This window comes from Typopeltis vanoorti, chromosome 10 (genome assembly GCF_054136105.1).
Source record: "Typopeltis vanoorti isolate ZY-2024b chromosome 10, IOZ_Tvanoo_1.0, whole genome shotgun sequence".
NCBI classification, from domain to species: domain Eukaryota; kingdom Metazoa; phylum Arthropoda; class Arachnida; order Uropygi; family Thelyphonidae; genus Typopeltis; species Typopeltis vanoorti.
Genome location: NC_143558.1, coordinates 17,484,557 through 17,499,676, shown reverse-complemented (window position 1 = coordinate 17,499,676; position 15,120 = coordinate 17,484,557). Strand labels below are relative to the sequence as shown.

General features: G+C 41.2%; 1 protein-coding gene across 1 annotated transcript; it reads left to right on the top strand.

Annotated features, from left to right (window-relative positions):
* The first annotated feature begins 5,421 nt into the window (after nt 1-5,421).
* Nucleotides 5,422-10,309, top strand: LOC150102199 (ionotropic receptor 21a-like). The gene is made up of 4 exons (XM_090399649.1): nt 5,422-5,552; nt 9,085-9,314; nt 9,403-9,665; nt 9,915-10,309. Exons 1-4 carry the CDS (start codon nt 5,501-5,503, stop codon nt 10,168-10,170), a joined length of 801 nt encoding a protein of 266 aa, XP_090255775.1. The 5' UTR covers nt 5,422-5,500; the 3' UTR covers nt 10,171-10,309.
* Nucleotides 10,310-15,120: the final 4,811 nt, after the last annotated feature.

The following is a 15,120-nucleotide window of genomic DNA, read 5'->3' as shown; positions in this document are numbered from 1 at the left end:
CTTCCCAATATCAGTAATGTACAGATTGAATAACAGTGGACCAAGCACTGGCGTTTGTGTTACACCACTTGTTACTTTAAATCTTGCAGATTCACATCCACGGTAGACCACTTTTTGATATCTGTCAGTCAGCCATCCTCTTATCCATGCTAATATTGCATAACCCAAACCCATTTTCTCCAATTTATGCAACAGTGTTCCATGCTGTATTCTGTCAAAAGCCCTAGCAAAATCCAAAAGTGTCACGGTGTATCCATTCCCCTCGTCTAGTTCAATGGTATCACTGTCATACAGAGTGTGCCTGTTGAGTAATCAGACAATAATCATTATATCAAAACAAAGAACTATATTCGGAATTGTCAATTGCACGGATTCAAAATAATCAAACTCTGGACAACGAATACATCTGTTGTACAGGTGCTCGAAGGCACGAAGTTCCTGAACGGAACTTCCTTAAGTGTCTGGGGTCACATCGCGTTGGTTGTCTTCAGTGTCGCTGAAGCGATCCTCTATCAAGGCATACATCTTTGGGGAGAGGAAAAAGTGGGGGTTCGATCACAGATATCGACTTCGAAGCCAGAAATTACTTCACAGGCGGTGCGCGGGCGCGTTCTCGTGCGACAGAAACCAATTTTTGTTGTGGAACAGTTCTTTTCTGACACCTCGCATGCGGACGTACAGGCGTTGCATCACTCCTAATAATACTGACTGTTCGGTGTGGTGCCTTCAGGAACAATGCCTTTGATGTGGATAATTCCAGCAGCGTCAAAAAAAAAAAATTCATGGTGGTTATAGGCCTGTCATGGGTAACAATTTCCCTAGCTTTCACCCCATTTTCATTTGTCCTTGCAGAAACTGACCGTTCACAGCGTGATTCATCCAGCAGACTCCCTTCCATCTTTGAACATTGAAAACCAGCGGAACATCCGTGAACAGCTCACACAGTCCTTACCGTAAACGTTTTTAAGGTCCTGGTACACTAATTAACAGCAAAATTGTATCACAGCTCTTTGTTCCATGATGCAACTTCTGACATGCTCCACTCACGCAAACTTACTTCAACGGTTGCCACACGAAAACTGCTGCATCACTCAACTAGAAAGTTGCACCTCTGATTACAACACACTAGCGGTCAAAATTATAAACACGTTTGTTCCTTTTATTCAAAGGACTGTCCTGTAAAAAATCAATCTCATGACTTAACCAGCACACTGTGTAGAATGTGCGCAAGTTTCTAAAACATGACCTCCCCCTTAGATTAGAAAACTCATGCTGTTCATCACAAAGTAGAGATTCTCTGTCAACCCATTTCGGAATGCAAGCCCTGACCAGTTTTTCCAAAATCTTCACCACCACTCCTGAGATACTAATTGGTCGATACTTAAATACATCGGTCTTGGCACCAGCCTGTGCAATGGGATTACCATACATTCTTTCCAATCCTGCGGAGTCTTTCCTGTTCTTAGACTCATTAAGCAGCCCAGCCTGGTCAGAGGAATAGCCAATCAGCTGAACACTCTTTTAACGAAAGTGCTGATGTCCCATCAGTCCCTATTGCTGAATTCTTATTCAACTGGTGCAACAATTCTAACACCTCATACACCTGAGTTTCTTCATCCAGTGAAGAAGTAACAGTGAGCTCAATGTCGTGTACAGCAGATTGATAGCTCTTAACAAAATGGGTAATCATTAGTTGAACAAGCACTTCGATTACCCTCACACTATCTGCATTCACTAGTTATTCTTTCATATTCATTCTTTCTTTTACTCGCAGCATATCGATAGAATTCATGTGGGTTGTCTTTACCACTCAGAGCCAGTTTCTTTTCATACTCAGACTTTGCTCTCCGTATAACAGTTGAGACTCTTCTGGCCTGCTGGTTTTAATTAAGGTACTGACGTCATCCTTATGCACACGGCATTCCTTGCACATCGTCATTTTCTTACGAATCTCTTGCTTAATAAGAATACATCCATTTGACTCCTACCCTATTTATTTTTTGAACTCTCGAGAGACACTCTGATATCGCATCATTTAAGTATTGTTTAAATGTTTCCCACGCACAGTCGATATCCTTTCCATCCAGCAACCCATTCCCATTCCACTGAAGTCATGATTTCCTGCTTTGTAGTTCAGCATGTAAACTTTTCTGAATGGACGATTCATAAACTTAGTCACTTCCCAAGTGAGTACCGCATGATCACTGTCACCAACCGGAGGCAGAATAGTTCCGTCTTTAACTGAAATGCCCTCTGAAACTATAATCAAATCTAACACTCTTTGCTCTCGAGTTCCTTTCTGTCACATGCTGCTTGAGAAATTCTCAGCAGCTCAATCAATCCGCTGTCGTTCTTCAAATGAGATTTTACTGCTACCCAATCAATGTTTGGATAATTAAATTCTCCCATTATTGTTACTCTTTTCGCGCTCATCTTTTGTATTTTGGTGATACATGTCTTCATCCCTAGCATACGATCCACCAGGTCTGTAAAAACCCCCAACTAAAATTTAAAAGCCAATTAAATTTAGAATGTTATTAATGGGGCGCGATCTGGCAACTATTTCGTTTAATAAACTGCTATCACATAATGCAAATATCTCTGTAGCGTAGTCGGAGTGACTTTCCAACATTTGTACTTTGGTTGATTCCTTTCCAAAATTAGATGAGCTTTTAGTTCTAAGTTGAATCAGTTAGTCAATCTCATAAAAGTGAGGTAAAATTTTCCATTCAGAAATTTAATTTTCAGCCCACATAAAAATAAAATTTTTCTGCGAGTATTGATTAGTATACTTATAAATCAATTTTTAAAAAAAAATATTTGAAGCGTGTGTAGCTCGGTGGATGTGGCGTTTGCACACCATGGCGCTTGACTGCACGAAGAAAGACTTTGTTTCGAATCTAGTCATCGACGAGAGGAAATTTTTCTAAGTCTGTTTTCGACCGGTTGCCTAATTAGTCGATCTCTGGCACGAGCAAGTGGGTTTCCGTTTCTCCCGGAAACTCGGGTTTTTTGCCCCGTAAACTCAAGAAAATCGACCGTAGAAACCGCATTATTTCAGACATTAAATATATTGTGTTAGGGTTAGGGACCACGAGATGGCGGCACTTGTTGAGCCGTCTCTCTTCACTGCGTGCCGCTTAATTAGTGATAGCCTTGGGCCAGCTATCTCTGATTGGCTGCCAGTGGAGATTCAACTGCCCACTCAGTCTCTGAAACTTAGATAGGGCTAAACGGCCTCGCCTATTCCCTATCCAGGAATAAAAAGGCGTTAGTTGATTTTTTTTAGTTAGAGTTTAATGTGTAACGCACAGTGTACGATTTTTTACGTACTCAAAACGTGAAATTCTTCATTTTTTTTATTTGAATTTTAATACAAAAATAACATATTAATATTCTATTACATATTACATATGTTACATATGCGAGGCTGTGTGGCTCAGTAGAAATGGCGTTTGGCACTCTACTGCGCTTGACTGAACGAGCTTGAAGAATTTTTCATTTGCAAAATACATCTTATAGTTCTTATAAGAACTGGGCGATGGACTGAGTCCTTCACTCTTTATCCCGTCATCTGAATGAAGTAAATCTGTGTGAACGGAGTGTTATTGAGCTAAAAGGCTCTAGTCATGGCTGGGTAACGGCAATAGTAGCCTCAGTTAAAACTTCATTGGCTACAACAGCATTGCCATTTGTTACCCTGGAAGTTGGGGGGGGGGTGGGGGGGGGGGGGGGTGGGGGGGGGGGGGGGTGGGGGGGGGGGGGGGTGGGGGGGGGGGGGGGTGGGGGGGGGGGGGGGTGGGGGGGGGGGGGGGTGGGGGGGGGGGGGGGTGGGGGGGGGGGGGGGTGGGGGGGGGGGGGGGTGGGGGGGGGGGGGGGTGGGGGGGGGGGGGGGTGGGGGGGGGGGGGGGTGGGGGGGGGGGGGGGTGGGGGGGGGGGGGGGTGGGGGGGGGGGGGGGTGGGGGGGGGGGGGGGTGGGGGGGGGGGGGGGTGGGGGGGGGGGGGGGTGGGGGGGGGGGGGGGTGGGGGGGGGGGGGGGTGGGGGGGGGGGGGGGTGGGGGGGGGGGGGGGTGGGGGGGGGGGGGGGTGGGGGGGGGGGGGGGTGGGGGGGGGGGGGGGTGGGGGGGGGGGGGGGTGGGGGGGGGGGGGGGTGGGGGGGGGGGGGGGTGGGGGGGGGGGGGGGTGGGGGGGGGGGGGGGTGGGGGGGGAGACTGATTCCCGAGTTAGTCGATCTCTGGCGGGGGCAAACGGGTTTTTCCTCCCGAAAACTCGGGTTTTTTATCTCCTAAACCAAGAAAATCGACCGTAGTACCCACATTATTTCAGACAGTAAAATATCTTATTAGGGTTAGGTATCAAGAGAAGATGGCAGCACTTGTTTGCCAGCCTCTTCATCAGTGGCTGCTATAATTAGCCAATCAGTTATGCTATAACTGATTGGCTACCGATGGAGATTGAACTGCCCACTCGGTCTCCGTAAGTTAGATAGGATATAAAGGCCTCGCCTACTCCCTATAAAGGGAATAAAAGGCATTAGCTGATTTTTTTTTATTTTAATTGCTTACGTTTGTTGGATATACTTAATGAGTTCAAGATAATCATTCAAAAGTTAGAATAAAGTTTTGAAACATTTGTTAAAAGTATACATAGATACGCATCAATAGACAGATCAGTTGGTCTCGAGCCATACAACACATAAATTAGATGACCTTTTAATTCATGTACATTGCATAATTCTGCAGCGGTGAAACATAATACGGTACATTTATTATTTTCCATAACCATAACGAACACTGAACCTGCCAGATGTAAAGAGTTCAAAAACTCATTTCTTAACCGTGGTTAAAATTCGAAATTGAAAAATAGAATTCCATTTTGGAATGTTTGTCGTAAATTTAACACACTACTCAAATTATGGCATTTCAAATTAATAATTTTTTTCCCTGCTAAAGAACAATCAGTTACGAATATCACTTGAAGTGTTTCTGAAGTAACCGGTTGAAAAAATTGTGAATGACATGATGGAAGGTGTGAAGTGAGTGGCATTTGTAATGCGTTTCTACTTTTAAAAAACGTTGAATCGTTTTTCTTAAAGTAGAAACTACAATATGGTTTCTCCAGTGACATTACACATGAGAAGATAAATCGGACTTTTCAGTTCTTGAATCATTCTCGACTGTGGTTGCTAAACGATGTACAAGAATGCTTCACAAATGAAAGAAATTTATGTTAAGGAAATATCAACTTAATGTTATTCTTACTTTCAAAATTTTCCCATCTATTAATTCCAAAATGAACTCAACCAAAGTTACTTTTTTATATATTTTTCTATTGATTTAGAGGTATTTGTGTAAAATATTATTTCCAATGAATCGACTGGTTGGTAATCTCAGTATCTCCTCGACAGGTGTGGTTTTCGCTTGTCATTTCAACGGTAGTTGGAGTGATCGCAATTTACGTCGCTAGTTCTTTAGTTCATCGTATCTTCAAATACGAAGTAATGTCCGTCAACATAATCACGTGGTATATGTTTGGATGTTTAGTTGGCCAAGGTAGGAGATTATGCCAAAAAATCACTTATATATGGATTTATATTTATATTATGTATTTACTTCTGTATACCTGCTTATATTTATTTCAACACTACTTATAACATTCAGAACTGAGGCTCACAAGATGAGTTTCGATGGTTCCGTAATACGCAAGCTCCACATTACCCGAACCAACATGCAGTGTCATTTTCAGTGGTGCAAAGAACGTGTACAGTGGGATGGAAGCTTGAGAAACTGTTTTCGAGCCACGAAACACCCACCTTTCTCTCTACCGAGCAGATAAACGGTTGCGGATCGCAAAAAGTCTCTCACTAGAGTGAGTAATCCCGACTATGAAATCGGAGGTGGCGGTGTGATAGTATGGTCCTGTTTTTCTGGTCTGGCCTCGGACCTCTGTTTGTGGTTCCACGAACATTGAACTCGAAGAGGTATCTGAACATTCTGCATAATGCAATACTTTGTGTCGTTTGTGCGGAACTGACATTGGTCTCTTTCAGCAACACAATACATCGTGTCATAAGACTGCTGCTGTAATTGCATGGTTCGTGGACAAGAACGTCACCACACTTGACTGACACCCACAGAGCCTTTATCTTAATCCTATCTCTCCGGGATGAAGAGGAGCGTCGCGTGAGTTCAAGGGACGTGAGCCAAACAACTGTCCAGGACCTTATTAGCTGTCTACGGTTAGATTGGTCCAAAATTCCCATTGATCGGTATTGTATCCTTGTAGGATTTATGCCCCATAAGTTAGGTGCCATGGGTGTTTTTCATCACATATGGTGACCGTTTACTTCTTTCTAAGCAGTGTATAATACAGAGAGCCTTTGTCGGTTTTTCACTCCATAAAACAGACAATCTGGCTAGTAGATCACGTTCAAGTAACAGTCATAATGGACCATGCAGATAGGATTAACCGCCCTACCATGAGCAGTACGAGTATGTGGTTCCCAAGAAAACCAAGTTGCTTGATCATGACAGGCCATTGAACCTAACAGGAAAGGGAAGATGAAATTGGGTTAATACAGAAATATTTCAGTGAGCACTTTAAGGCGATCCGCCAGAAAGAATTCTGTCATTTGTAAATTCTATTGGGAATCGCTACACCAAAATGGTTACTCTTTATGCTCAAAATATCAAATATTTGAGATCATTTCTTGTACATCTTGGAGAACGGACAGGCAATACTGAAAAGTCATCCGTAGCTCAGTCGGTATAGACGAAGCCTTGAAGCCCTTTGGTTGGAAAGCCCTGGGTTCAAATCCTGTCTAGAAACGCAAGAACCTTTATCAGGGCTTTTCAAGTGAAGGTGAGTTATCCAGTCTCAAACTCAAACGGAGGTGGAGGTTTTTCTCCTGGAAACTCGGTTTTTTCGTTCCTCAGAACAGACTAACCAGCCATTTAGAACACACTCAACATGCGTAATACACACTGTCTATAGAACTCTACATTCGATCCCCTGCCGAGGGGCCCTTAAACGAGGCAAGAAGCCAACGGACAAAAAGTCCAGCGGTACCCACAGCAGCGCATTGGTTATAGGAGGTTCCCCCTTCCAGGTACCAGTTAAGGGAGAAAAAATAGAAATAAAAATAAAAAAATACAGACAAGTTAATAGTCGAAGTGTCTGTGATGGTTATAACTAATGTGATACTGGAGAAAGATGAGAAAGACCTCAGAGATCCTTTGCATAGAAAGAGTGGCGGGGAATTTTGTTCCAAGTTCGATGTAGTAAAATGCTGACAGCTATTGGTTTAGCAATAACTGGCATCAACCTATTAAAAAAAGTAAGGATTGTGACAACAGGATTAGATTGAATCGGTCTCCAATAGTTGATACTCGCAGGTGTTTCTGCCTTACGTGTGCCTTATCCAATATCCCCTCATATTTCTGACACATGGCTTAGCTTTCAGAGTTGTTGTGGAAGTTTGCAATTAGTTCCGAAAGAACTTAAGCCACGAGGTCAGTATGTTGTGTTAATTTGAGTATTCTTCTGTTGTGTTTTATTCATTTACCAGGGGGGATATCCTCCCTCCTGAAGCCTACGGCGCCCAACCTCCCGAGTTCCGGACTGGTAGGCCGGTTCTCCTTTAATTCTGATGAACTCGAATTTTGAAGACTCGAAAGGGGGTTCCATCCCGCCTGGCGCCTACGGCCCCCCGAGTTCCGGATTGGTAGACTGGTTTCCTTAAATTCTGATGACTTGAATTTTCAAGAATCGAAAAGGAGTTCCGCTGCACCTTGGCGCCCAATCCCCCGAGTTCCGGACTGGTAGGCCGGTTCTCCTTGAATTCTGATGACTCCAATTTTGAAGAGTCGCCACTCAGGATAGCCCCCTGAGTTTCGAAACGTTTCAAATAACTTGACAAAAAACGTGATACAAAAAGGCTTATCATTTTATATTATAGAGTAGATTACATGTGTCTTACATAAACCAAAATATGTAAATATGGGACACTTTAGTACCACGAACACACTAAGAATATATTTGTTATTTTCATATTTTATTTGTTACATAATCGAAAGGATTTTGTTGAGATCAAATATGGAACTTTTCACGGCATTCGAGGACTTCAAAAAGCGAGATGGGGATCTCACATATGACAACGAGATTTAACGGGCCACCTGAAAACACGTACAAACATCAATAAGATTATTATTATTATTGTATGACACCCCCAGGGAGTCTAAAGACTCATCGAGGGAGCGCACCTACTGTTCAACTCTATGGTTCATTCTAACCGCAACTACACCAACACCATCTACCGCCCATCACCTCCGCCAGTGTTTCCGCAGACAATCACAAACATCCAAGACCATGGCAGGATTCGAACCTGCAGCCTTTTGGATGGAGAGCGGATACACTAACCACTCAGCCCACTCAGCCAACCAGGCCGACATGGAGGATTTCAATCTGTTTGCCTATTTTCTGGGTGAAAAACCCAAACCCCAGATTCCTGGGAGGAAATCTTCCACCATGCTTATGAGAACATGGAATTCACCATCAGAGGTGAAAATCCCATTAAGGTTTTTTGTCTCCTAGACAAGATTCGAACCCAGGTATTTCCAACCAAATTGCATCTTCAACATCGTCGACTGAGCTGCAGAGGCCGCTGTCATCGTAAGCTATTTTTGACATTCTGATATTTTCCCAAATGTAGCTATTTTTGAAAAGGTGCTTGAAAATTACGAATAGTTCGATTCTTTCATTCAGTCCAACAATAGATTTTTACCTTCGATAGACAGAAGTTAGCTGATTTTCTAAAAGCATGCGAGTAGATGAAGAAGAAAAATTGCAGATGCCACTTAAGGAGAAAAATTGATGGTATTGAGTTAAAAATATTCGAGTATAAAAAAAGATTAAGGAACACAACCTACATAAATTCATTACTGACTTCTAACCTAATTGCTTGCTTCTAAACCAAACCTGAGTTTCAGGTAAGAAGGGTGGGAAGGGTCAAAATCATCTCAAAACTTGTGGAATTAAATATTCTGATAAATCCAAACTCTCCATCTATATTTGATCATTTTTCAGGAGGAAGAGTATCTTTGTGGCGTTCTGGTTCACTGAAGATTCTGTGTGCTGCTTGGCGAATTTCCGCCCTCATTTTCACCTTCAGTTACAGCGGAGCTATTTTGTCCCACATACTCATTCCCGAAAGAGATCCTGCAGTGGATACAGTTCTCAGACTTTACGAAGCAGTTTCTGAGGAACGGTATGCATGTGGAACAGCGAAAAGAGGATACATGTACACACTACTCTCGGTAGGTTTGGTTTACCTTTTACGTACTTCGTTTTCAATACACCCGATTGAAAACCAGTGAAAACGAAATAATATTTTTGATGTTTTAGGAGGCGAAAAGCGGTCTGTTACACACGTTAGGACAATCGATGCTGAAAGACCCAAAAAATGTCCCCGATGCTGAAACGGAAGTACTGGACCATATCTTGAATACAAACTATGCCTTCATATGCAATAAAGTTCACTGCCAGCGAATACTGACGCAGTCTGGCCGACATTACAAGTTCCTGGTGTCGAAAGACGAATTTTTCACTGAGATGATCGGAATTGCTTTCCAGAAGGGTTCACCATTGAAGAAAGCATTTGATAAGATGTGAGTTGTTTTTCAATAACATTTTTTTCTTGTGATGATGTTCTATGGAAGTAAATCAAATCTTAACATGTGAACACTTTTCGCGAATCAATTTAGTTTACATGAATTACACTAGGTGGCACTAATAGGCACATCTTTCCTGCACATTCCTATATATAGGTTTTAAGATTATCTTTCTCTTTTTTTTTTCTTTGTTCATTTTATTAAATTATTAAGTCAAATGCACGTAGTTTCTTCTGTCATTTACAGAGTTGGAAGAGTCATGGCCACTGGTATTCCAGGGAAGTTTGATCGGGACTCCATGTTCAAAACTTTCCTAAAACATCGACACGTGGCTCCATCTAGTGAAGATCAAATGGCAAGAGCACTCACTCTCCGGGATATTGAAGGTTCTTTGTGGTTACTAATCGCTGGCTACGCAGCAGCCATTTTTGCATTTTTCTCAGAAATTTCTGTAGACAAACTTTCTTCTCTTAGATGTTATAATACCAACTCTCGCGTTTGAGATGTAATGTAGAAGGAGGGAAAATGCCCGACCTCTGTTCAGTTTAATGGTTAAGAATTTTAATATCTAAATATTGTAATAATCCAGCGTATTGTTAAAACCACGAACCTGACACAATAATTTATGGTAAGTGATAAATAAAAAAATTCAGAATTATTTTTCAGTTAATTGAATGCATTATTTTAGTTATTTTAGTTGCTTGTTTCGTTATTTTTTTAAGCTGACATTTGTGACCCACACTTTTTTCTTTGGAGTCGCCTGATATATTTTTTACATCAAAATCACCATATATTTTGCTACTATTCGAATACTGATTTCGAATAAAGATTGATATAAACATTCGCAGGTCAACTGTAACTGATTCAGTGTGCTCCCAATTTCCCATCATGCTGGAATAGAGTGGGAGTTCACTCACTTATTATATCCAAACAAAGAGTGATGATGGCCTGTCGGTAGTCCAAGTGGGAAGATCTTCATTTGGTGACCATGGTGGTCATTGCTTCTCACCTCTTCAGGACAAGCACTATTCCATCGATTCAGTGGTCGAGTCTCTGTCTACAAGTCCCACCACAATGTTGACCATATTTGCTTCTCATCGCCGATCGGTGACGAAGGAATCATACGAAACACTTCCTTGATATGATTATCTATTGGTGGAATATTTCCTAGTAATGTTATTTATCTTAATATATTCAAGTGATATGATTGTCAGAATTCGGAGTTACTTTCCTTAGCACGCACTTGTACTGTTATAACGTAGACCAACGCCATTGCCCTCAAAGGACTATTTTGGTATTCTGAGCACTTCCGAATTTATAGTACAATGGAGAGGCAGCCATGTTGGTATCATGACATCAAACCCATTCGTAAAGCGAACTTGCTTATAAAGTGCTTTGGACAGTGAGGTTTCAGAGATCGATGTCCTAGGAGAGCTCTGATGTGCACCTTATACAGGGTGTCCCAAAATTCACGCAAGAAGTAATTTTGATAGAAAACACAGGTTTTTAATTAAAAATTGTAATTTCTTATTGATTCATAAAGTACACAGTATAGGGTTATGCATGGAATAGCATATCGGATAAATGGCCTCCACGGCTTTGCTGGCACATACGCACTCTTTTGTCGAAATTTTCCATGACCGTTTTGCATAAATGTGGCTGAATTTCGTTGATACAGCGCTCAATTTCCTCCTTCAAGGCGTGGGCGGTCGTGGGCGTTTTGGCATTAACCTTAGACTTCAAAAAACCCCAAAGAAAAAAGTCCAACGGGGTTAAGTCACATGATCTGGGCGGCCAATTCTGATCACCAAAACGGGAAATTGCACGACCAGGAAATGACTCATGCAGTAATTGAATTGTTTCTCGGGTTGTATGGCATATGGCACCGTCTTGTTCAAACCACCTGTCGTCCACATCCATATCTAGCAATTTAGGCACAAAAAACTGAATTATCATGTCGCGATAGCGAGCACCATTAACTGTTATTGCCTTACCAGCCGCATTTTCGAAGAAGAATGGACCGATGATGCCTCCAGCCCAAACTCCGCACCAAACAGTGACACGTTGTGGATGCATTTGTTTCTCAACAATCACTCGTCGATTTTCTGAACCCCAAATGCGACAATTTTGTCGATTAACCAAGCCATCAAGATGAAAATGAGCCTCATCGCTGAAGATGATTTTGTTCGAAAAATAAGCATCCACTTGTTGTTGTTCCATAATCCATTCAAGCCTTGGTCTTTCGTGTAGCGCTTTATTTTTAATAACCCTGAACTGTCAGCTGTCATGCTGTCTTTTTTTTCTCGTTGGCAACACTCTACCGCACAAAAGGCGGTAAATTTAAATCTTGCGTGAATTTTAGGACACCCTGTACAACTTTTTAGGATAAATTGGGGTTGAATCATCTTCAGTACAACAGCTGGTATCTGTATCATGGAACTAAGAGTAGGTATGTGTGAAATACTGGAAAGTGTATACAAGGCGGGAAGCTACTTATGATCGATCTGCTGATGAATTGGTAAAATGAGGAATATTTACTGTTGATAGTAGTGTGCAGCGAGTTGTATCTAGTTTTATAGACGAAAAATTCTTCTAACATTTCTAGGCAGCCTCTTTTCAACCAAAAGAATTCTCAAAGCGTTATTCTTAATCAAAATTGTTGGTTGCGAGATTCCTCAGTCGAAAGAGAGCGCACCTAACAGAAATATAATTTTTTATATAGAAAATTGCGATAAACACATTAAGATTTTAAAATAATTATGTAAAATTCATAACGGAATTGCTTGAAATGCATGAATTTGATGGAACATTTTAGGACTCAATCGACAATTGAGTGTGTTGTGACGTAACCATAAAAACCATTACGAAAATTGCATGCTTTTAATGGTGAAAAAAAAAAAGGTCTCTTTGTAATAGCATTTGTGTAGTGAAAATATTATCACAAATGAATTCTGGAGCCGGTTTAAGTACATTCCACAGAGCGCGTAATTTACTAGATTCGATATTTTCCTTTCAAGATAGGACGGATTTTTTTTGAAATACGTTATTGGGAATCCACATGAAACTTGCACAGCTCATCACAATCTCGGTTTACATCAGATAATTTGGATAAACGATAATCGATATTCTTCCAGTTTTTATTTGAGTTGAAAAGGTTCGTGAGAAATTGGACCAAACAAAATTACAAAGTGGATTATCAAAAACAAATGAGTTCCTCCAAACAAGTGCCCTTAACTTTTGACGCAGTTGTCGGATTCCCACAAGATTAACCCTCAACTCCGCCTAGTTCTTTGAGTAATGCTTATTTATTAAAAAAAATTTATATTTCAAAGTAAAGCAAGGCAATTATTGACAACACACTATTCTACTGAGAATTGGATTTCATCCAAATAATTACAAAATGCGGTTAACACTAATCGTAAACCCTACTGTGACATTCATAGAGCAACTTATATTTGATCACGTTAGAAACTATTATAAGCGAAGCCCTCGAGGAAGAAAATATACGAAAAATTCAAGGCGATTTTTTTAAGTTTTTGACCAATTGAAAATATTGCGTGATGAATGAAACACAATCTCCATCTATGTGTGAAATATTTTAATTTCAAACGAAATTAAGATGTAGTTTCCCCTCTCCTTCCTCCCGCTCAAAAGAAATCGGATAAGTTTAGTGTAAGAAAACAAAGTTTGCACCTGAAGTATCTTCAGGACTGAGGCAACTGGTGGTAAAGGTGGATTAAGCTGTCATCACTCCTTGTCTCAGTATCTCCCATAATGCAAAGCACATCTCCTTGTGGGCATGTATATGCATTAAGGGAAGGGCCACTACTCCACCACTCCAACATCTTTCTCTAAATCCAGAGTAATTTAATAATGAGGTGAGACACCTACCTTTTTGCAACTCGTATAGGTAAATATGACTTCTCCATTGTTTCCACCTTAGTATCACCACCTCAGGGTCTGGCTCCCACTGATGAAACTTCAATAAAGATCGAAACCGGTCTGGGTAGTGGCCCTTCCCCGAATGCATAGCATTATACTTGTCTGCAAGGAGATGTGCTTTGTATTATGGGAGATACTAAGACAAGGAGTGTGAGAGCTTGGTCCACCATTACCACGAGTTGCCTCAGTCCTGAAGATACTTCAGGCGTAAACTTTATTTGCTTACACTTGGATAAAGGATTAAACTAAATTTATAGTCTAACCAAGTGGAAAATATTTTCCAAACTAATAAGATGTGAAATACATAAAGAAAATGGAGATTGCTCATCGGTATCAAGATTCAAAGAGGAGACTATACATATTTGAAAGAACTGAAATGAGAGACATTGGGATACCCAGTAAAGATTGAAGAAGTTAATCAGCGGTTATGCCAAGAAGAAAAGCTGAAATATTGACAAGAATAACAGCCGAATAATATCTGCGGGTGGCAAGAGAGTTACAGAAATGCCCATAAGGATGGTGAGATTCCACAGAGATCCCTCAGAGGTTGCTCTTCTCAATGGCAAGTCCACCCCACCACCTAGCAGAGCCAATCAGAACCCATGGAAAAGAGCCAACTGAAGCAGCCACAAGACCACCCCAGCAGACTTTCCACATCCAGAGAGAATCACATCTGTGGAAGCCAAACTCCCGAAGTGATACCAAGGGTGAAATAATGCAGAAGTCATATTTCCATATACAAGTAGTCAAAAGGTGTCACACCTTAGGCTACCACTGAGGAGATCTCAATAAAAGTAAACACCAGGCTGCATAGTGGCCCTTCCCATAATGCATAGCATTATACTTCTCTGCAAAAACATGTGCATTGCATTGTGGGATACTAAGGCAACTGATGTGAGGTCATTAGCCTGTATATACAGGTAGCCCAGTAGTGAAGTTACTTTACAAGCAAACTTTGTTTGCTAACATTTGGATAAAGAATGAAACCAAGAAGCTAATTTCTTGGCATCTTTAATTTATATTATAACCAAGTGAAAAGATTTTCGACATCTCTTTTAGTGAAAGAAAAGCATAACACAGAAAAAATGGTGGATTTTAGGGAATACCACTGATCAGAATAAAAAAAGAGAAAGAAAGAAAGAGGCTTCGTTAGTTACATTAGTAAGTTGCGATTCACTGATTTTCGTTCTTAATCCGATCCAAGATTGAAGCTTTTTAACGATATGCTTTTTGTTATCGTTGTAATTCCATTTGTATTGCCTCAAGGTTTTAAATAATAATAATTATTTAAAAAAAAGCTAACGCCTTTTTATTCCCGTATACGGGAGTAGGCGAGGCCATTTAGCCCTATCTAACTTTTGGAGACTGAGTGGGCAGTTCAATCTCCACTGGTACCAATCAGAGATAGATGGCCCAAGGCTATCACTAATTAAGCGGTACTCAGCGAAGAGAGACGGCTCAAATGTGCCGCCATCTCGTGGTCCCTAACCATAACACAATATATTTAATG

Bases quoted from the DNA above. Each gene is read 5' to 3' on its own strand.
- LOC150102199 (XM_090399649.1), top strand. From the start codon at position 5,501: ATGTCCGTCAACATAATCACGTGGTATATGTTTGGATGTTTAGTTGGC. The intron at 9,315-9,402 runs GTAGGTTTGGTT...TTGATGTTTTAG, and splicing joins ACATGTACACACTACTCTCG to GAGGCGAAAAGCGGTCTGTT. The intron at 9,666-9,914 runs GTGAGTTGTTTT...TGTCATTTACAG, and splicing joins AAGAAAGCATTTGATAAGAT to AGTTGGAAGAGTCATGGCCA.